The following is a 16,211-nucleotide window of genomic DNA, read 5'->3' on the forward strand; positions in this document are numbered from 1 at the left end:
CCCACAGGCCAGGCCCGTCTCTCTGAAGACTGCTGCCTCCTATTGAGGAGCCATAATGGCTCTACTGGGGCCCTTTAAATAAAGTCACCCCTCCATTCATCATTCCAGCTTGGCTTATGAATGCACAGGTTTCTAGATCAGAGTTTTCCAGAACTTGGATGGAGATTAGGGACTCCTTAGAGACAGATTTGCTTTGGGGATTTGGGGTGGCTGGATGGACAGACCGATTTAACCAGAGCCTTGCCTCTCATTTTTTTTTTTTTTTTTTTTGAGTTTCACATTAGATGTCATTCATTAGAAAATAGGCTTGGCAGCTGGAAGATGATTTAACACCAAGGACTTGACCTCTTTCTCTATTTTCTTTCCCTAGTCACCTCTAGACTATCTCTGCTTTCACTTATGGGTTCTGAAGCTCTAAGCTGTGTGCCTCACCAAGATTCATCATTTAATGCCCATCATCACGTGGGAAATACCATAATAGGAGTGACTCAGGGAAGAGATAATTAAAACCTGGCAGTTTCGGGAAGGGGGGAGGGGACCCTCAGGTGTAGGACTTGAGATTAGCATCCACTTTGTTTCATGATGGTTAAAATCATCAGTCTGCCATGACCCTTCTTCTGCTTTCTTTCTTTTTCTCTCTTCATCCCGTCCACATAGACACTCAGTCTAATGTTCTTGGTATAAGTCAATATGGTGTTCCCTTGCATGTGTTTGTAGTTTATATCCGTGCTGTGGTGCTGTCTCATTTCGTGAGTGTCTCTGTATGCAGGTCTGGTTCAGTGCTTCTGATGCTTCGGCGATTTCTTTGGTAGGAAGCCCTCCACCCAGTATTCTTCTCCTCTTCCCTAGCCTGAACTGCAGAATCTGGGATGCTCAGATGACCATACCTCTAGACCAATGTGAGAGTTTAGGGTGTGTTCCCAGGGATGGAATTATGTGTAGAGTCATTGGCTATAGGAAAACTGGAATGGACCAATTGACACTCTCAGCGGGATCTTTTAATATTCTTATTAACACTTGGTATTTCTATTTACCTAATTAGCGGCTGTAAAGTGGTGTTGATTTTCCTATTTCTGATTGCTAGCGAGTTAGGGGATCTCTATATACTTGTTAACCATTTGGGCTTCTCTTTCTATAAATATTCTATTTTTCTATTGTATTTCATGTTTCTTTTTTTTTTTTTCTTATTGATTTCGAAAACCCGCATGTTTATTCTTGATACTAATCCCATGACATTCAGACATTGCCAGTATTGTAAAAATTTTCTCTCTGATGCTATCTGGGTTTGCTGGCTACTATTGGCTTGAAGGCTTTCGTTGTCTTCCTTTACTTGCAGGTTAGAGTGAAAGTTGGGTAGAAGAGGCTCTTATTGCTTTCCTGTGGAAAATTCCACAAGGGCCTTCCGTTTAGTGACTTATCCTCATGTCTGTGTGCAGTTTTAACTAAATGTATTTTCCAGATGTCAGGTAGAGGCCTGTCTTCAGAGCTAGGTGAAATTGCATTGAAAATTCTTCTTTCAAGTGTTTGAAACCAGGTAAAGGAGCTCACATGAGTTCTGGGATAATTTTTTATCATGAAGCCCTTTGCCCTGGGCTTCTGTTCTTCCATAGCAAGATGGTAACTGAAGACCCTTTTTATCTGTTTCTGTGAGGCATTCACTTGTACCATGTATTTGCCGATTTTATCTAATCATTTGCCACATGATCATCTGAAGTTCTATTTGAAGTTCAGGGAGTTGTCATATGATGACATCATGAAACTTAAGTGTTTCCCTGTGTCCTCTCTGTAGCCTCTCTGCTTCCACTGCTGAAAATTCTTCTCTCATTTTGCACAGCACTTTGGCTCTCTCCAAATTTAACAACTCACTCAGACCCCCAAATGCTTAACAAAACAAAATGTCCTCTTGTTGATTGACACCTCTAGAAGTAGCTGAGTTATAAATAGGTCCCACCAAGACCAACAGCCTCAAGGGATTAGATCTGATAGAGAGAGTGCCTGAAGTACTATGGACAGAGTTTCGTGACATTGTACAGGAGGCAGTGAACAAGACCATCCCCAAGAAAAAGAAATGCAAAAAGGCAAAATGGTTGTCTGAGGAGGCCTTACAAATAGCTGAGAAAAGAAGAGAAGTGAGAGGCAAAAGAGAAAAGGAAAGATATATCCATCTGAATGCAGAGTTCCAAAGAATAGCAAGGAGAGATAAAAAAGCCTTTCTCAGTGGTCAATGCAAAGAAATTGAGGAAAACAATAGAATGGGAAAGACTAAAGATCTTGTCAACAAAATTAGAGATACCAAGGGAACATTTCATGCAAAGATGGGCTCGATAAAGGACAGAAATGATATGGACCCAACAGAAGCAGAAGATATGGCAAGAAGAGGTGGCAAGAATACACAGAAGAACTGTACAAAAAAAATCTTCACGACCCAGATAACCACAATGGTGTGGTCACTCAGCTAGAGCCAGACATCCTGGAATGTGAAGTCAAGTGGCCTTAGGAAGCATAACTACAAACAAAGCTAGTGGAGGTGATGGAATTCCAGCTGAGCTAGTTCAAGTCCTAAAAGATGGTGCTGTTAAAGTGCTGTACTCAATATGGCACCAAATTTGGAAAACTCAGCAGTGGCCACAGGACTGGAAAAGGGCAGTTTTCATTCTAGTCCCAAAGAAAGGCGATGCCAAAGAATGCTCAAACTACCACACAAATGCACTCATCTCACATGCTAGTAAAGTAATGCTCAAAATTCTTTAAGCCAGGCTTCAGCAATATGTGAACCGAGAACTTCCAGATGTTCAAGCTGGATTTAGAAAAGGCAGAAGAACCAGGGATCAAATTGCCAACATCCACTGGATCATGGAAAAAGCAAGAGAGGTCTAGAAAAACATCTGCTTCATTGACTATGCTAAATAAAGCCTTTGACTGTGTGGATCACAACAAACTGTGGAAAATTCTGAAAGAGATGGGAATACCAGACCACCTGACCTGCCTCCTGTGAAACCTGTATGCAGGTCAGGAAGCAACAGTTAAAACTGGACATGGAACAATAGACTGTTTCCAAATTGGGAAAGGAGTACATCAAGGCTGTATACTGTCACCCTGCTTATTTAACTTACATGCAGACTACATCATGAGAAATGCTGGCCTGGAAGAAGCATAAGCTGGAATCAATACTGCAGGCAGAAATACCAATAAGCTCAGATATGCAGATGACACCACCCTTATGGCAGAAAATGAAGAGGAACTGAAGAGCCTCTTGATGAAGGTGAAAGAGGAGAGTGAAAAAGCTGGCTTAAAACTCAACATTCAAAAAACTAAGATCATAGCATCCAGTCTCATCACTTCATTGCAAATAGATGGTGAAACAATGGAAACAGTGACAGACTTTATTTTTTGGGGACTCCAAAATCACTGCAGATGGTGACTGCAGCCATGAAATTAAAAGACACTTGCTCCTTGGAAGAAAAGCTATGAGCAACCTAGACATTATATTAAAAAGCAGAGACATTACTTTGCCAACAAAGGTCCATCTAGTCAAAGCTATGGTGTTTCCGGTAGTCATGTATGGGTGTGAGTTGGACCATAAAGAAGGCTGAGCGCCAAAGAACTGATGCTTTTGAACTGTGGTGTTGGAGAAGACTGTTGAGAGTCCCTGGACTGCAAGGAGATCAAACTGGTCAATCCTGAAGGAAATAATTCCCGAATACTCATTGGAAGGACTGATGTTGAAGCTGAAACTCCAATACTTTGGCCACCTTGTGCGAAGAACTGATTCATTTCAAAAGATCCTGATGATGGGAAAGATTGAAGGCAGGAGGAAAAGGGGATGACAGAGGATGAGATGGTTCGATGGCATCACCCACTCAGTGGACATGAGTTTGAGCAAGCTCTGGGAGTTAGTGAAGGACAGGGAAACTGGAGCTACTGCAGTCCATGGGCTCAAAAGTGTTGGACACAACTGAGCAACTGAAGTGAACTGAAAAGAAATTACTCTTCAGTGTTGCAACACCAATGATGATTTTGCAGTAGACACAACCTAATGAGACCATGGCCGGTCTTCAGAGGGCATGTGTTTTTTTTCGGGTAGAGCAGAGGAGCCTCTTGGGAAGGGGAATGGAAAACATTTCCAGAGCAGGGTTTCCTTTGCTCTTTCGTCATCAGCTAAGTCCATGATGGTCTTATCAGGGCAAGGTGTAAGAATGACGTGGATCTTGGGGCCCTGTGTGCTCTGACACCTGTCAACTTCAGGATGTTGGGTGAGTTGCTTAGTCACACTGAGCCTCCATTTCCCTGTTGTCAGATGAGGGTGTGAACACCTGCCTTTTGGGTTTATTTGGAGGATTAGCAGTAATATAGAGGGTCTGATACGATTCCTGCTTTTGATTAGTTTCCTTACCTGGTAGGCTGTTGCTGTATACTCTATGCAGCAGTGTAAAACTCTGGAAGGCAGTACCAACACCCAGCCCACCCTCTGGGATGACTGCTGGGCTTCTGGAGTGGAGAGTAAATGACAAGTGCTATTTTTGCCAGTGCTGGAGAAAATGAAGATGAATTTCCTGAAATGTGCAATTGGATTTTCATTAGCAGCTCATGTATGAATGAATGATCCTTGGTTTGGGGTTCTTCATCTTTTGAAATAATTCATCGTTACAAAGATTTTATTTGGCTTTGACTTTGAATAATGGAAAGAAATCCTAAAAGCTCTCTTCAAGGCGAATGATACCCCTACAGAAAATTCTAAAATCCTAAAATTCAAATAAACGTTCATATCTACAACAAAAAGACTAAAGCATCTTTCTAGGATTCATAGTAAAATTGAGGGGTGTGTTTAATGTCTATATATCTGTTGGGATTTAAGGGCATAAGAATTTTCAAATTTGCTAACTTGAAGATGCTCTACTCTGTATACATCTCCCTCTCTCGTTGCAATTAGTACAAAAAAAGTCAAAGATGATTATCCTAAAAAATAAGAGTGTTCATTGCAAATCATCTGACTCCACTTTTCATATGTATTGATTCTAAAAATGTTTGCACCAAAATGAAGTTTTGTACAGAAAAAAATACCAAATTTCTATTGACTTCTACAAAATTTTTAGCCAGATATTTATATGGAAAAAAATTTGGCCTTGAAATGAGTCGCCTGTAAGAAAAGCTAATATTGTATAATTAAGTCAATAGTCCACTTAGTTTTTTTTCAGCTATGCTAGGGAAATGTAGATAAGCGGACAATTTGCATGACAAGTTTATATGAAATTAAGAACCCCTACACGTCCAAAGGGCTTTTCAGGTGGTGCAGTGGTAAAGAATCTGCTTGCCAATGCAGAAGACACAGGTTTGGTCTCTGAGTTGGGAAGATCCCCTGGAGAAGGAAATGGTAGCCCCTGTCCTCCCCTCCACCCGCCCCCCGCCCAAGTATTCTTGCCTGGGAAATCCCATGAACAGAGGAGTCTAGTGAGCTACAGTCCATGGGGTCCCAAAAGAGTTGGACACCACTTAGTGACTAAACAACAGCACATTCAAATTCACGGTACAGTGAAACACAGGTTTGTTTGTTTGTGGAACTTTGTCATTCTCTTTGGAACTTGGCCAGACAATCAGTGGCACTTGTTGGCTGGAGGATCTCCTGTATCAGATCATTGCAGACCCTCTAAGTCCTGTTTACCTGCCCAGGGCCCAGGGCCATTTGTTTCACCTCACCTGCCACCTGGTCTGTCGCCCAGTCTAGATGGACTGTGCCCAGCTGTGGGAGTGGAGAGAACGTCCTCCACTTGGGAGGTTGCTTTTGCTCCTGGAGCATGAGGCACCACTAGAGCTGCTCCGTGGCCAGGCATGTCCAGCCGAGCAGAGAGGAGTTCAGTCCTTTGAACAGAGAGTGGAGATGACAGCAGGCAGGTAACTGATTCCCTCAGGCCCATGGGAGCCATCTGGGGAGGCAGCGGTTCGTCTGGCCCCTTAGAAGATGGTCTTGCATGACTGAGTAGTCAGTTGCACTCAGGGTGGCCAGCTCTTGTGTTTACTCTCTTTCCTTCCTTGTCTAATTTCCCCTCCATTACTGCTTCCTTTGGAGCTATTATCTCTAATAAAACTGTAGCAAATAAACTCTGCTTTCTGGGGAACCAAGGCTAAGACAACTTTCTTCTCATTTTGAGATAGCATTCAGGCAATACCATTTTACTGATAGAGACTTCATTTCTAACTTCACTTTATACTATGTAAATGGATTCTGTCTTTCAGAAGTATAACATGAAACATTTATCACTCACAGATCCTTAGATATCTAGAAAACTCTCCATTTCAGTAGTTCTACTGACTTTTGCTTCAGTTTGAACAACATTTAATGTGTCAGAATTTGTGTACATGAAGTTAATGACAATTCCACTTATTTACAGAGCTACCATGCCTGAGTACCTAAATAGGAAACCAGGATGAACTGTCATCTCAAGAAGGGAAAGCAACCCAACTTTGGCCTTTGGCCTCTCTTCATTCTAGATTATTAGCAATGGAACTGTGGGGTTTGTGCCATGACAGCAGCTCCATTACTCAGGTCCAGCTGTTAGCTACTACAGCAGTTTTGCATCAGCTTTGCCTGTGTAATGGGCTTAAGAACAGTACCCAGCTGGAATATATGTGTAAACAACTCTCCAAAAGAGAATGAATAATTTCTTGGGGGGAGGAAATATGTTCATTAGGGTAGAGTTGAGAAGGTATGTATTGTAGAAAAGAAACATATAAAATTTATACACAGTCCTTTGAATAGAGAGTGGGGAGACTCTCAAAATGGTACTCTGAACTGATCTAGTCCGGGGAAATGATAAATGCTTGCCCCATCTTGGCCTCTTTGATGAGCTAGGTAGGATATAATCAAACACTTTCATTGGAGTGTTTATCTGGCTCATTGTCCTGGCCGAATGGTGTTGAGCTTCCTCTCTGTTCAGGAGACTTGTTGCTGTACCAAAAATGGATGTGCTTTGAGACGTAATGATTGGTGTGGACATTTCGTCTTTTTTTTACTTGCTCACTGTTCCTCCCATTTCTTATAGTAGCAAGACAGACTTTTCTTTGGGGAACCATTCCTGACTCAACTCTCTGTCTAGTTTAGATGGGGCTGGTTGTCCTTCTTTTCCTCCATCCAGTTCCAGGATTTCAGAGCATCCAGCTAATTAGCATATCTGTGCTCCTCAGCCACACGACTGGCTCAGGAATGGGCACATGACTCCATTTGGACCAATGAGGAGCAGGTTCAGGATTTTTACTGGAACTGTTGGGGAAAAGAAACTCTCTTCCCACTGGTTTGGAGCTAGAAGACTCATCCTGGAGCTACTGGTGGCCATCATAAGACAAAAGACTATGTGAGCATGAAGTCCATGTGAAGGGAATTTGTACGGACAGAAATCTGTCCAGAGAGATGAAAAGAGGCACATCCCGAGGTACTGAGTACCCAGATCCAGCCACACCTGAAGCCATGGCACTCTTGAATTTTTCAGATATTATGGACAATAAATTCCCATTAGGCTTTTTTTTTTTTTTTTTGTCACCCGTCACAGCATGAGTCCTAACATGTGAGCCATATATTGATAGCTGGTATCAGTATAATTTCATTAATATTAATAATGTTCTTGGACATTTTGAGATAAAAAGATGAATGCAGTCTTTTAGCTGCAAAAACTTCCCTCTTCCCTCCTCACCCCATCTCTGTGGCCCCTTCCAAAGCGAGTACCTCCCTATCCCCCCTCATGCCCTCCTCTCAAGAAAACTTGCTTATTTTAGTAGATGTTTATGAAACAAATGTCATTACATCTCTGTTTTCCTTCTTTTGGAAGCAGCAAGATGAGACAAGCAGGTAATACTGTGCCTATGTAGAAAATAATATTTAAAGAAAGAGGCAGAAAAGTATATCTGTTATAAGCTTTTCTTTTTTGTTTCTTTTTTAGAATTGTAGCTTATCAGTTTATCTATGCCTGCTATAGTCATAATTACAATTTAATATCTGCATACAAAAGCTATGTAAAAATCCATTTTTCCCAAATATACAAATTTTCTTTTTGGATAGTTTAAAACATTTTGATCACAGATTTCAATAGAATTTTAGGCTGAAAAAAATATTACCAATCTAGCAATATCACTTAACACCATTTGCAAAACACAGATCTTCCGATGACTGTAAATCTTTCCCTGTTCTGTTGTCTTTTTCTGATTCTCAGGGCATGAAAACATCATGGGGGAATAAAGGTATTTTCTCCAAAGAAAGCCTTCATAACTAATTTGGCTCTAAAATCAAATGAAAAATGCCAAATAGGAAGAACCAAAAGAGGGGAGTGGCATCATGTCAGCTCGTTCATGCCCTGCTATCATCTGTGTCAGCAAGTTGCCTGTCACCTAAGGGTCTTCCTCTGTCGTGCGTTGTGCTCCGGAACGTCCTGTCTGCATCCTGAGGAGGACAGATTTGTATCTGATTGTCTTGTGCATAAGGTGGGTCAGCTTTAACTGTGCAACAGAAAGCCACAAACAGCATTTTACCTGCACGATATTGCTCCTGAAGGCGGCATTAATGAATGTAGAAACACACTAGAAATGCACACATTTTGCATTTGCAAACATTTGTACAGCACAGTACAAATTCTGTGATAAGGCCAAACCTTTTTTCCCCTAGTCTGTATGTGTGTGTGTGTGTGTGTGTGTGTGTGTGTGTTTAAAGTTTTTTTTTTTTTTTAAAGATTAAAGTGTTTCAATTGTAAAAAATACACACCGGGCAAATCCTTACCTGGATAATAAATATCTACATCACAGTACAATAAAATTTCTCCTCTATAAAATTTAAATACGGATTATAGTCTATCGCTATCAAAAGAAACACTATGCTAATATTTCCTTATTATTAAAATAACAGGAAAAATGACGAGCTTATTTTGGAACCTGACACGGTAGCCATCGGAAAGGGCAAAGAGATTCAAACGTCTGTTAAGCACTCTCCTTCTGAAGAGGAATGGTGGCCTGGTGGTGATTCATCTCAACTCAGTTTGTGAAAAAGGTTTAGCCTTACAAATGCTGGCTACGTTTCAAAAACCATAAGACCAGTTTCATATTTTATGACTCATGCAGCCAAAGGTCAACATGACACGAACGGGTTAGAGTTCCGTAGAGTAAAAATGTATCACGGACAGGGACATGCTTCGAGGGCGTCTGCAGTTCACGGAGGCTGCGTCCGCAGGGGCCGAGCGCGAGGCGCGGGGCGGGCGCGCTGGCCATGCTGCGGGCGGAGGAGGCGGCTCTCGGGCTGAGGCAGCGACACGGCGCGGGTATCCTTGAGGACCGAGGCTCACGGGACGAGGAAAGCTCGGAGGCGGCACGTGGTGTTTGGAGCAGAATCATAAAGAAGAAAAGATCTTTACTGTTTTAACTATTTCTACCAACACGGCACATCTAATTGAAGAGTGAAGTACACTTGAGGGCTACACACACACGCACACACACGCACACACACACACTTGACACCACTCACCCCCCAAATATAAGTGATTTATAAATAGATATCCCAGTTGTAGGGTGTGTTCTCCTCTTCTGGGACGTCTCCCCACTGAGCAAGGTTTCAGGCAGTCCACATTTGATTTGAAAGTCTGGACGACGTAAGAAAAATGTAAAAAAAAAAAAAAAAAAAAAAAAATCCAGAGTAAGTCCCTTCTAATCGAGTTTTATGGGATGGAGTCTTGAGATGCAGTAAGTACCTCAGTCAATTACAGAAGGAATGAGTCACCTTGACCACCGGGGTTGTGAGTCTTTCAGTCTTGACAGCCTTTCCTTCAACCGGAAGCCCTCGAGGCTTAGTGTACTCAGCAGGAAGTAGTCAGCCTTCGGCAAGATTTTGAGATCCGCAGTTTGCCTGCTTAAGGCTACCATGTAAGAGGCCAAGGATCAAACACACATTTAGTTGGGGCTGGCTGGGTTGCTGCAGATCTGCTGAACCATTTGGCCAATGGTCAATCATGTTAATCCCTAAGGCGTTCCCATGCGGCTTTAGATCTGAATCTGGGGCTGTCTGATGCCCTGGGGAATCTCAACACATTGAGGAGACTTTCCTGGGGAGCCTACTGCCTGAGGAGTCTGTGAGCTTCCAGGACCTGCCTGCTCGCCTTCCCTTCCAAAGGAAAACCTGCCCCACCTGGAAAAGCTTCTCAGAGTTACCCTGGAGCAGAGAAGGTGATTAAACGCTTTTGTTTCAAAGAGCAGTTATCCAAAGAGAGTCAACAGAGGAAGCTGAGATGGTGACAAAGTGAGGACCAGAGGAAACTGGCTAGAGGCTACCTGGAGAAAACAAAACCAAAAAACTGTCGGTAGGACAGGGAAGCCTGGCGCGCTGCAGTCCATGGGGGTCGCAAGGAGTCCGACAGGACTGAGCGACTGAACTGAACTGAGGGAAGTCAAAGCAGGTAATCTGCCCATGAACTTCATGTTGATAATTTTATCCTCTTCACCTATTTCCTTTGAGTAGTAAGTTCTAGTGCACCGCTCTTGGTTTCTTTCCCTGGAAGCCTGTGTAATTGCTTTAGCACATCAAACACACAATTTTTCTCCGGGATTATTTCTGGTCACTCTCAGGATTTTTAATGCACTCCTCTCCTTCTCCCAAATCTACCCTGCCTTTCTCTAAATAACTGATACGTCGTATATCAACTTTCTATTTTGAATCAACACCAAATGTATTTTCCTTAGCTGTCAGGAGAGTCATCATTTCTAATAAAGTTAGAAATTAGAATGTGAAAGAAACCATCAAAAGAACTTGATTCCCTCACCCCCTAAAATTAGTACAGTGGTAAGGACAGGAAGGATTTTTGAGTTCATGACTCAAGGTCACAAATCTACCACTCGAGAGCACAAAATAGAACTCAGGCACCCCAACTTCTGGGCCAGTTAAAAAAGAATGAATCCACATGGTTTTTAGGCAAGTTTCACTGATATGGCTTATTTTCCCAAACACTTCCAGGATAAGGCAGTACAAGGCAGGCAGAGGAATAGTTTATGTCTACCATGATGGTGAAGAGTGGGATACATTCAGTTTCATGGGTATATTCTGTGCCCGTCTTCTGACATTGAAGCAACCAGGGGCATCATATGCTTTCTGGGCACACAGTACTCCAGTGTCGGTCACTGGGGAGGTGGGCTGGGCAGGGAAGGTGAGTGAGGGTTTGTGTGCGTGGTTTGCAGCTGTTTTCTGCTGAGTATCTGTCAGGGCGATGCTATCAGAAAGACAGAGAGAGTCAGTGGCTGGAGCAGGCTTTGTTTGGTGGTAGTCAAGCCTCAGAGCCAGAGGGAAAGGAGATTAGGAAACACTTGTGAGTAGAGCAAAGAGCCCGAGGATCCAAGAACAGAAGGGGGGAACCTCAGCATCAGGGCGTGAGCAGGCTCTGAGGCCCTGCATTTCCTTCAACATAGAACGTGACATCACTAGTCTCTCCCCAGAACAAGACTCAAACATTTCAGCTTGTTACCGCTCCTTGACTGGAAGGTCGATCCACAGGGAAATCTGTTGTCGGCTCAGCAGAGATGGAATCAGGTTGAATGACTTGAGGACTTTGAGAGTTGAAGGGTCTGATGTCACTGAACAGTGACATCACTCTGTAAGTAGGTTTGATTTTTGTGGGAGTTTCCTCTGAGCAGTAAGAAGCCTTCTTACTATGAAGTGACACTATGTGAATTTTTGGAAACCACTGAGTCACATATCTATGAAGATTTTGAATTTCTTTGGGCTCACTTAAGGAAATTGTTTTCCTTGTTGGCCTCAACCAGTCAAACACCTGCACATCTTTGAGTCACACCCTTGTATAACTCAAATTAAATCACAGGATTATGAGAATTACAGTGAAAGGACAGCTAATTTGGGGGAAACAAATATCCTTATACATTCCAGGTCAGGCTGCTGGGAGAGAGCAGAGTGCTGAAAACAGCATGTTCTTGAATAGATAACAATTTGTTCAGAACTTTCCCTAGGAAGCTGAAAGCCACATCTCATCAGAGGCTGTCTGTGCTGTGCTAATTCGAGCCCTGCAAAAACCAGGATTGGATCAAGATGACCACATTGTCTTGGTTTTAAGTCTTCTTTAGTTTCCTGCTGTGCCATTTTGCTTGCTCGAGTCACTGACCAGGGACAGATGGGAGCTGGTGACGGCTTGGTGCTGGTGAATTAATGATTGTCCCCACCTCACCTCCACAACTGTAAAACCTCCAAAGCATATTCACATCAAAGGACTGGAGAACAAAATGCAATAGTTAGCAAGTACCCGCATTCGAGGGGCAATTTCATCCACGTCTATGCCAAGGACTACCTCCCTTTACCCCAAAACAATCCCTCCCAACACAAAGAAATAAAGGAACAAACAAAAAAGAGCTAGGCAATGGAATGAAATGACACCCAGTAGTGCTGTTGGAATTATGAGAATGAGTCAGTCGGTCTAATCCTCAAACACTTCCAAGAACAACGGGGGAAAGAGTTCCGTGGGGCATTCCACCTTCATGTGCAGGAAGCGGCTGGCATGGCAGGCTCCGATCATCCGCAGGTCTGTCACCTTCATCAGGAGTTTTGGCCAAAAGTGAGTCACGTGGTGTTTTCGGTAATTGATATAGTGTTCAAAGGCCAGCAGGAAACTATCTTGGTATTTTTCTATTCTCTCAACGCAGGCAAGCCCTGGGCGATCTGAGGGAGAAGAAAAAAGGATGTTAATTTGCAGGCAGAAATGATAAGGCTTGCCTGGTCCACTTCAAGTCCTTTAGTGTGAAGTGGGTCAATCTGGGGACTTTTGACTCCTAGGAATGGGCACGGATGCAGTATGTACTCTGGGGCATCAGGGACCAAGATGCCAGGGAGTGGAGCAACTTACATGAAGGGTGTCAAGGCTTTGTTCAGATAAATGTCTCTGGCTTACACAAATCACCTCCTTGGGTGTGAAGGGTGATGCCTCCCTCCTAGGGTACAGAAGGAGAAACCTCACCTAGAGAACTGAAATACTCTGCATAATGAGGGATTCTGACAAGCATGGGACTTACAGAGAAAAGGGAGATGTGAAAAGAGATTGGGAGGAAATCAGGCAGCCTGGATGCAAAGGAAGAATGTCCGATGGGAAGAGACTCTGGTGAAGACAAAGCAGCACAATATCCAATTTTAATTGTTCACTTGGCTTCAATGAACTACTCCTTCCCTTCCCTTATACCTTTGATTGCTTCTGTAGAAGCCCTGTGTTGGTGGTGTCTTGGGAAGTTATAATGAAAAGGGGATGTGAACGACACTAGCATCATTCTGTGTAGAGAAGAGAAGAGTCATGGTGGGAAGATGAGCTGGAGGAGATCATGATCATGTACAGCCCAGAAAAATCTTCCCAAATCTTGGAAAACCACTGGTCTTCCCAAAATATATAGGAGACTCAAGGCAGTTTAAAAAACATTGATAAAAGGATGTCAAGAGAAGGCTGGATGATTGGGGAACATCTAGGCTTCGAGGACTTGGGTTGCAAAAGTGGATACAGAGGGACTGTATCTCAACATGGTAAAAGCTATATATGACAAGTCCACAGCTGAGAGCATACTAAATGGTGAAAAGCTGAAAACATTTTTTAAGACAGAGAACAAGACAAGGATGCCTACTCTTGTGGCTTTTACTCAGCATAGCATTATAAGTCCTATGCAGAGCAATCAGGCAAGAAAAAGAAAGAAAAGGCATCCAAGTTGGAAAGGGAAAAGTAAAAACTGTCACTATTTGCTGATAACATTCCCAGTTGCACCCAAAAGAATAAAATACCTAGGGACTAATTCAACTAAAGACGTGAAAGACTGATACACTGAAAAATAAGACACTGATGAAGGAAACTGAGGAAAACACAGTAAGTGGAAAGATATCCCGTGCCCATGGATTGGAAGAATTAATATTGTTATAATGTTCATACTACTCAAAGCCATCTGTGGATTCAGTGCAATCCCTATCAAAGTTTCAATGGCATTTTTCACAGAACTAGAATAAACAATGATAAAGTTTGTATTTTCAGCCATAAAAGACCCTGAATAGCCAAAGGAATCTTGAGAAAAGAAAACAGAGCTGGAGGCGTCACATTCTCTGATTTAAAACTACATTACAAAGTTACAGCAACCAAAACAGTATTGTATTGGCATAAAAACAGGTACGTAGATGAATGGAAATGCAAATCAAAACCACAATTAGATATCACCTCACACCTGTCAGAATGGCTATCATCAAAAAGAAAAGAAGTAACAAGAAAACCCTTGAGCACTATTTTTGGGAATGTAAGTTGATACAGCCACTGTGGAAAACAGTCTAGAGATTCCTTAAAAAATTAAAATAGAACTACCACATGACCCAACAATCCCACTTCTGGGTATTTATCTGAAGAAAACGAAACCACTACATCAAAAACATATCTTCACCCCTCTGTTCTCTGCAGCATTCTTATAATAGTTAAGGTATGGAAACAAGCTAAGTGTCGACTGATGGATGAATGGATAGAGAAGCTGTCACAACCCCCCCCCCCCCACACACACACACATGCTGTTTAGTTATAAAGAATGAAATCTTGCCATTTGCAACAATATGGATGGACCTTGAGGGCATTATGCTAAGTGAATAAGAGAAAGATGAATACTATATAATCTCACTTATAGGTAGAATCTCAAAAACAAACAAAATCCCAGCAAGCTCATATGCATAGCAGATTGGTGGTTGACAGAGGCTGGGAGTCTGGGTGGGTGAAATGGGTGAAGGGGGTCAAAGGGTACAGACTTCGAGTTATAAAACAAATAAGTCATGCAGATGTAATGAACAGCATAGTGACTAGCTAATGATACTGTATTACATATTTGAAAGTTGCTAAGACAGTAAATCTTAAAAGTCCTAATCACAAGAAAAAATTGTGCAACTATATATGGGGAGATATGTTAGCTAATAATCATTTCAAAATAATATACAAATATCCAGTCATTATGTTGTACACCTGAAATTAATGCAATGTTATGTAAGTTACACCTAAAAACAAACAAACAAACAAACAAAAAACCCACGAAATTTGTAAACCTGAATGAATTCCTCATACAATACTGGGGAGCCCTACCACCTCCCTGCCCAGTTCTCCGGTTTGTGGCTTTGATCAAATAAATATATTCATACTTCAAGTGTCTAGTTATTGAAATATCTGTATCAGTAAAACTCTAAATAGAGTTCTGCTTAATTTGAAAGAAACAATCAGGGTTAAAGTCTCAGCCCACCCTTCTGAGCTTTGACACACTATCCTGGCTTTTGGCATCCCCCATCCAGCTCAGATTGCAATTTTTGCATTTTAATTTTGTGATTTCCTTCATAGTTGATGCTGCTGCTCTGTGGCTCACCCCATCTTCTCTCTCTCTGAATGTGCCAGATAAATTCTCCACAGGATCATTTAACTTTTGATCCAAACAGAAAGTCAACATGATATTACTCTGCACTTACTCAGTTTATTTATTTTACAGGACACTGAAGACCAGAGACACTAGAAGCTTTGCTCAGGGTCACACAGGGAGTCCTTAGATAAATTACATATTTTATTATTTTTTTTTTTTTAAGGATACTTGGACTCCCCTGGTTGCTCAGAGGGTAAAGCGTCTGCCTGCAATGCAAGAGACCTGGGTTCAATCCCTGGGTCAGGAAGATCCCCTGGAGAAGGAAATGGCAACCCACTCCAGTACTCTTGCCTGGAAAATCCCATGGACAGAGAAGCCTGGTAGACTACAGTCTATGGGATTGCAAAGAGTCGGACACGACTGAGCGATTGCTTGCTTGCTTGCCTTGAGAGTCCCTCGGACGACAAGGAGATCAAACCAGTCCATCCTAAAGGAAATCGGTCCTAAATATTTATTGGAACGGCTGAAATTGAAATTCCAATACTTTGGCCACCTGATGCGAAGAACTGACTCACTGGAAAAGACCCTGATGCTGGGAAAGATTGAAGGCAGGATAAGATCGGGAGAACAGAGGATGAGATGGTTGGATGGCATCACCGACTGGATGGACGTGAGTTTGAGCAAGCTCCAGGAGTTGGCAATAGACAGGGAGGCCTGACGTGCTGCAGTCCATGGAGTCGCATGGAGACAATGGAGTGACTGAACTGATAGTGAAGTCTACTGGCAGGGAGCCCCCCGGCCTTGACCTGGCTTGTCTGCTGGAGGCTGCCTCGCTTCCTGCTTCT

The 16,211-nt window shown here is 42.5% G+C and overlaps 1 protein-coding gene across 11 annotated transcripts in view; it reads right to left on the bottom strand.

The window, feature by feature from the left end:
* Nucleotides 1–8,659: 8,659 nt before the first annotated feature.
* Nucleotides 8,660–16,211, bottom strand: part of THRB (thyroid hormone receptor beta) — a 446,263-nt gene continuing 438,711 nt past the window's right edge. For all 11 annotated transcript variants that reach the window (XM_025273099.3, XM_025273127.3, XM_025273019.3 and 8 more), the window contains one exon: nt 8,660–12,682. In XM_025273099.3, the coding sequence (XP_025128884.1) occupies nt 12,441–12,682 (242 nt within the window). In that variant the 3' untranslated portion in view covers nt 8,660–12,440. The remainder of the gene's footprint in view (nt 12,683–16,211) is intronic.

This window comes from Bubalus bubalis, chromosome 1 (genome assembly GCF_019923935.1).
Source record: "Bubalus bubalis isolate 160015118507 breed Murrah chromosome 1, NDDB_SH_1, whole genome shotgun sequence".
Taxonomy (NCBI): Eukaryota; Metazoa; Chordata; class Mammalia; order Artiodactyla; family Bovidae; genus Bubalus; species Bubalus bubalis.